Source organism: Nesoenas mayeri (genome assembly GCF_963082525.1).
Source record: "Nesoenas mayeri genome assembly, chromosome: 31".
In the NCBI taxonomy this organism is placed as follows: domain Eukaryota; kingdom Metazoa; phylum Chordata; class Aves; order Columbiformes; family Columbidae; genus Nesoenas; species Nesoenas mayeri.
Window position 1 is genome coordinate 782844 of NC_137567.1, and position 6723 is coordinate 789566.

Here is a 6723-nt window from a genome sequence, read left to right on the forward strand (position 1 = left end):
GGGGAGGTGCCCGGCGCCTGAGCAGCAACCAATCAGAGCGCTGCATCGCAGAGGCTGCGCATGCGCGCAGCCGTACGGCGGAAACCGCGCAGCTGTACGGCGGAAACGGCGCATAGCGGAGCGGCGCTTTACCGGCGGCATGTGAGTTGCGGGCAGTGGGAGGGCTGGGTCCGGTTTAACGTGCTGCCCCGTTAACGGTGCCGTGTCCCCGCAGGCAGGCGGCCCTGGAGATCACGGCGCGTTACTGCCGCGACGAGATGGAGCAGTACGGGCGGTGCGTGGCCGCCAGCCCGGCGTCGTGGCAGCGCGACTGTCACGGGCTGCGCCTCCGCATTTCCCGCTGCGCCGCCGCGCAGTGAGTGCGGGGGGAACGGGGATAACGGGGCCGGGCGGGGCCGCTCGCGTTCCGGGGCTGAGGGTCCGTGTTTCTCCCGCAGCCCCATCGTGCAGCAGATCCGGCGGGACTGCGCGGGGCCGTTCGCCGCCTTCGAGCAGTGTCTGAAGGAGAATGAAGCCGCCGTCACCAACTGCAGCGACCACGTCAACGCCTTCCTGCTCTGCGCTGACCGGGTGAAGGGCTCGGCCTGAGGTGGGTGATGGGCTGCAGGTTGTTCTCATAGAATAATTGGGGTTGAAGGGACTTTTGAAGCTCATCCAGTGCAGCCCCCACCATTGTCACCAGCTCGGGGTGCTCGGAGCCACGTCCAGCTTGGGGTGGCTCCATCTCTGGGCAACTTGAGCCAGGATCTCACCACCCTCAGCGTAAAAAAGGGAATAAAGGAATAAAGAGCTGGGGCTGTGGGGCTGGAGGAGACTGCGGGGTGACATTCATGGTGATCAATATGGAAAGAGGGAGTGTCAGGAGGATGGAGCCCTCTGCTCTGCCCTTGAAAAAAGGGTTTAGTTCAGATACTATCAAGATATAATTAGGCAACATATATATATACATATATATAATGTATACAGCTGTACCACCCTGAGAACGCCCCATCCCGTGTGATCTGGGAAGCTAAGCAGGGTCGGGCCCGCTCAGTGCTTGGATGGGAGACCAATGGTGGGGGCTAGAAGGGGGTGGTCAGTAGGTCAGAGAGGTTCTGCTGCCCCTCTGCTCTGCCCTTGAAAAAAGGGTTTAGTTCAGATACTATCAGGATATACTTGGGGAACATATATATGTACATATATATAATATACACACCCATAGCACCCTGAGAACGCCCCATCTCATCTGATGTGGGAAACTAAGCAGGGTCGGGCCCGGTCAGTGCTTGGATGGGAGACCAGCTGGGAACAGCGGGTGCTGTGGGCTGAGCCAGCACTGGGCCCTTGTGGCCAGGAAGCCAATGGGACCTGGGGGGGTTAGAAGGGGGTGCTCAGTAGGTCAGAGAGGTTCTCCTGCCCCTCTGCTCTGCCCTGGGGAGGCCACATCTGGAATAGTGTGTCACATCTGGAATAGTGTGTCCAGTTGTGCCCCTCAGTTCAAGGACAGGGACACGTTCCTGTGTCACCTCAGCTGGGTGTTCCTGCTCCGGGGGGTTGCACTGGATGAGCTTTGAGGTCCCTTCAACCCCTGATATCCTGTGAAACCATCACCCCTTGTCCTGTCACAACAAGCCCATCCCCATCTTCATTATCAGCCCCTTTTAAGCACTGAAAGGCTGTGATGTGAATCCTGACAACAGCGTCTGCTGGGGAGCTGCGCGTTTAACCAGCTGCAGTGGAACAGTCCAGCCTAAAATACACAGAGACCCCTATTTATCTCCCACCCACCTTCCCATCCTGTCTTAGAAATAATAGAGAGCGCAGCCAGGCAGTTGATCTGGGCTAAGAGTGGTAATTCATTGGGTTATCGGGGCGGTACGTGATACGCGCGGGGCCGTTGTGGTTGTGAACACAACAGCATGTTTCTCTAAATGTGTTTTAGTTCTCGGTGTCAGATTAAATCTGTGGCGAAAGGCTCTGGGGTGAATGTACCTTGGGGAGGTCAAATAACGATCTTCATCCAAACCTGTTAATTAGTTTAGTAGAGGAATTAAATGGATTGGTTTTGCTGGCGTGGGTCAGCTCGCGGCTCTGCTGAAGATCTTGTGTCTATGGAGAGATATTAAAATAAATAGCGTGTTACCGAATGTATAGAAACGGCCGCGTGGGTTAAATGTCCCTCATACCGAGTGCGCTGCGTCCGCACGGACCTGCCTGATGCTTTTATTTGTGTTGTTTTATTCATAGGAGTTAAAGTTCGTCATCAGGAGTGAATGAACAACCTTCCTGTGCTCTGAATGTCGTCTCAGCGCTTGGCCGGGTTGGGTTTTCCCCTCTGGGAAATGAAGTTGTGGTTGTCTTGGTTTTCTGGACTCCGAGTGGCCGTTCCTGACCCGTCAGCACCCACGTGCCCTCACTGCTGGGTTTTGTCTGCCCGGTTGCCTCTAAAAACCTTAGGAGTCAATAAACAACACAACCATCTCGAAGCGACACACAAGGATCAGCAACAGATGCCTTGAATAAGAACCAAAAGCTAAAACCAGCCCTTACGTCTATTTTCGCGGTCTGTTCGTTGACGCTTCCTTCGGTAATTAAGCACAATATTAAAAACCAAACACCCCCGCGTGCTTTTCAAGATCCGAAACCACTCGTGGCTTTTCCCGCTGGTGACAGAAGCTGCTCCCTGAGCTGGACTAAGGTTTCTTTGATTTAATCTCCCACTTGAAAACATCCCACGTAGGTCCCGGTTTTTGGGGGGGTTGTGGCCCCGGCTCTTCTGCTGCTTTAGAACAGCAGAGGGAGTCTTGGAGACGGCAGGAAACCCGCGGATCCCCGAGCAGTGACCGCTCCATCCACAGCGCGACGGAGACTTTGTTAAGCGGAGGGGGCACCCCCCTTGTCCTAACAAAGCCCAGCTCTAAGGAGAGGTGGTTTGTGGGCTGGAACTGCTGGAAAACAGAATTAAAACAATGCAAGAAAACAAAAGCGGGTTTAACGAGTGGATTGAGATCTGGGGAGGGAGAGATTTGGGTTGTGAGGCAGCGATTTGTGTCTGAAAATCCCTGGGGGTTATTGAATGTTGGTGACGCAGGGCTGAGAATCGGCCCCCAGCAAAAGGTTTAAACCTCGCAAAGTCCTTTGGGGCACTCGGGATGGGTTTGAGGGAGGAGAAACGAGCCGCCGCGGCTTAATTGGACCAGTGCAGCTTTCCGGAGCAGCTTTGCCTCTGTCCGCAGTCTGAACTTGGTTTTCCAGAAGAATTTTGGGGAATCAAACCCCCCCGGTTTCCAGAAGCACCAGCAGAGCGTTTCTTGACGTGGTTTGTACCTCTAAGAGAGCGTGAGGTGCACACAGGCAAACTTAGCTTGACCTGGTTCCCATTGGTTCAAACCCCCTCCCTGGGGTGCGTTAGTCCTGACTTTGAGCCAGGCCTAAGTCCAGCGGTTGGCAAACACCACTTGGCATTTTGCAGTTGGGCAGAGTTTTAACTCCTCTGGGGGGACGGACAACAGATTGGAGTCGATCTCTTCCAGATTTACAACGGCGGCGCTTTGGCCGTCTCAACAGTGACGGAAACAGAAGGAAAACACCGGGGTTGGGTCTAAAAACATCGATACACACTTGTAGAAAACTCCTTTTATCAAATAATGTGCGTTTGAAATGCAAAGGCAGAAATTTGGGAGGAAAAAGGTGAAAATGAACGTAGGGAGAGGGCGAGTGCTACCAGAAAAGGAGGAGAAATCGGTTTTTAGGGAGTCTTTTGGCAGCAGCACCCCGTTAGTGGCGAACACCCGTGCTGCGAATGGCTCTATTAAGGGTGTAGAGAGCGAAGGTGCTTTCCGTGTTGTTGACATTGTATTGAAATGTCAGCCTGGCAGCAGCAAAGCCATTTTTCATTATGTTGAAGGTGCGCTGGGCCCCCTCCTAAGCCCAGTTCTGCCTCCTCCGGAGCCTGAGCCGCTCTATTACTTCTTGCTTTAACACATTATTAACCGCCGAGCTGCTGGTGTCACCCGTGAGCCAAATTCTCCTGGGGTTTCATCACTTGGTGCTGCAGAGAGTGGGGAAGAAGCTGCTCCATCCCGTTTCCATCTGCGATCGGGAAACTCTGAGAAAATCCGAATAAAGAACGTGCATCTTTCACTCCCGATCCATGGGGAAAACCGTGATTCCCACATCCAGCCGTCGGCCGGTTGCTGGAAACGAGGTCAGCAATTAAAGCTAAAAGGAGCGTTGGCTGCTTCAGTGTCTTTCACAAGGTGTAAACCAGTTAATTAAACAAATTAGGAACCTGAGAAGCGTGCTGTTCATTTCTTATACCTCATTTGAGAAGGACAAACTCATGGAAGTGAGCGCGTGAAGCTTCTCTGCTTGGTTTCCATCTCCCGGCTCTGTGTTGTCCACTTTTAACTCTTCTCCGCTCTGGTTTTGGGTCCAATGTGTGTTTTGCCATTAAGCAAACTGGATGTCGGGTGTTTTCTGTTTTAACTCACCCACCGTTTATCCGTGTGGGTCTGGAAGCCAATTGTACCGTGTTCTGTGTGTCTGGTTACTCAAATAACACCTGGGCTGGTGGGGAACAATTAATTAACGCATGCAAGGAGTTGTGGGGTCCTTAACTAAGAGAAAACCAAGGATCGTTAGGTCAGTTAATTCTCTGCTTTGTTTTTCCTCCATTTAGAATGAATGAGAAGCGAAGCGCAACGGGGCTTTTTTCAGCCTGTTGCTTTAACTCCCGTTGATGTCGCTTCTCCTTTCGAGTGGAACTTTCCAACCTATAAGGCAAATGCCGCCCTGTCGCTGCTAGAACGAGGAACTAACACAAACACCTCTTTAATTTTTCATCCAGAAAATATTCTCGTTTTACACTCTGCTTCTCTCGCTTAAAGGAACCATAAATCAGCGTGTTCTTTTGGTGTCCGCAGCCACGGGGAGAGATTTAGTGCTGCTGGCGGACCCGCATTCCCCTCTCGCACACGTTTGCTTTCCTTGGCTGGTATCCAGTCGATCTTTTGAGCCACGGGGGAAACGTTGTGGGCAGAGGGAGCGTTTTTATCCCCGTCACCTCGCCGGGGTTCTGATTCACCTTTATTCTCCTGTTTGCAGAGAACCAGCGTTCCCAAACTCCCCCTGGATCGTGTCCCGCTCGAGGGGAGCGATTGTTCTGTGTGCAGAGAAGCCCAAACGTGCGGGTGTTGCCCGAGGCGCGTGTGGTTCTGTTCCTCGCTTCGGCTCTTCCTGCTCTTTCCTCTCCAATATTCACGTTCCCTGAGCTCCACGACGGCCGTGAGGCTGAATTCCCATTGCGAGCAGCTTCCCCCGCGCTCACCGAGCTCCGATAACTGGCTCTGGGTGCTAAAAGCAGCTCTGGTGTTCGGCGGCACTCGCGTGGCAAAGTTGGGGCTGCGGCAGCGTCAGCAGTGGCGCTCGGTGTCCACCTTCCTGCTCATTTGAGGCAGAATCCGGCCTTAAAATTGGAAATGAGCTGCAATTTAACAAGCGGAGATTATTTTTCCTTGGTTGCGGGGTGTGAATTTCACCCCCGGCTCTTGAGTTTGTGTCGCATCAGACTCCCCCGCCTCAACAGTTCCGGGTCTAGCGCAGCTCCCCGTAATTATTATTTGGGGTTGTAGGTTCTGCAACCCCCTGTGGCTCCGGCTGTTGAGTTTGCCGCCTGTGACGGAACAAACAGCACCAGTTCTCCTTTGCTCCAGGATCAACCGTTCCTGGGAAAGGCGAGAAGCGCAGGCCGAGGGCGAGGAGCCGGCCGAGCGCTCGTGCATGCAACCCGCAGCTTTCCGCCTCGCTTTCTTTTCTGCTTTGCCTTTTATTTTCAAACGTACATGCAAGAAAAAAGAACCATCGGCACATCACAGCACTAGATCACAAAGAAGAAAGAGGGGTGAAGGCGGCTCTGGTAGTTGGGAGCAACATCAATTTGCACATAGTTCACTGTAACATTCTCTTAAAATTTAATCTAAACTGAGAGCGTCTCTAGTGCAAGAGGCTCTAAAAGTAACACACGGCTCGAGGGGGGTTTCTGGTTCGGTTCTTAGGGGTGGGTGACCACACAGCTGCAGCAGATTGGTCTAGAACTTGTCTGTTTGGGCAGAGGATAAATATTCTGTCATTTCTCGAAGCGGCTGCCCCAGCGTCATCGTTTCAATCAGCGGCCAAACTACCGCGCGTTTCGGAAATGTCAAACGTTCAAAAACCGTCCTGGGCCGACCGATCCGTAGCAAATCTCCGAAGCAGCAGCGGCGACCCTGAGAGATGCCTCAGGAGCTTGGATTTTGCTGTTGAAAATGAACCTGGTCCCAACAAATCTGCAGCTGGATGGGGAACCGAGGCAAAAACCAGCACAGCGAGCAGCTCGGCCGCAAGCCAGGCTTAAATAAGCCGGGTTTTTGTGGGAAGGGCACCTCCTACGGCCAGGAGGAGCTCTGCTTAGCTGGGCCAGGCTTTGTTGGCAGGACAGAATGCTCAAAAGCTTAAACACTGCACAAACTGCTAAAGTTACAGCTAAATATTATACCATCGATCTACTCGTGGCTAGGAAAAGAGGAGAGAGGCGATCCGAAGTCCTTCAGGCTGCGAAAGGTCTCCATAGATGCGTCGCCTCCTCCATTGTGCTCAAGGAATGTCTGTGAAGGTCTCAGTCTTGTTTCTGTTCCCTCCTTCCTCGTGAATTCGGAGCAGCGTCCCCGCCGAGGTCCTCGTGAAGAGCTGGGAGCTTGTCCATGG

The 6723-nt window shown here is 53.0% G+C and overlaps 1 protein-coding gene across 1 annotated transcript; it reads left to right on the forward strand.

Moving 5' to 3' along the window:
- Positions 1-67: 67 nt before the first annotated feature.
- Positions 68-2518, forward strand: CHCHD5 (coiled-coil-helix-coiled-coil-helix domain containing 5). Its single transcript, XM_080361388.1, has 4 exons — positions 68-141; positions 215-355; positions 438-589; positions 2227-2518. Coding segments are annotated over exons 1-3 (294 nt in total). The 5' UTR covers positions 68-139; the 3' UTR covers position 589; positions 2227-2518.
- The last annotated feature ends 4205 nt before the right edge of the window (positions 2519-6723 follow it).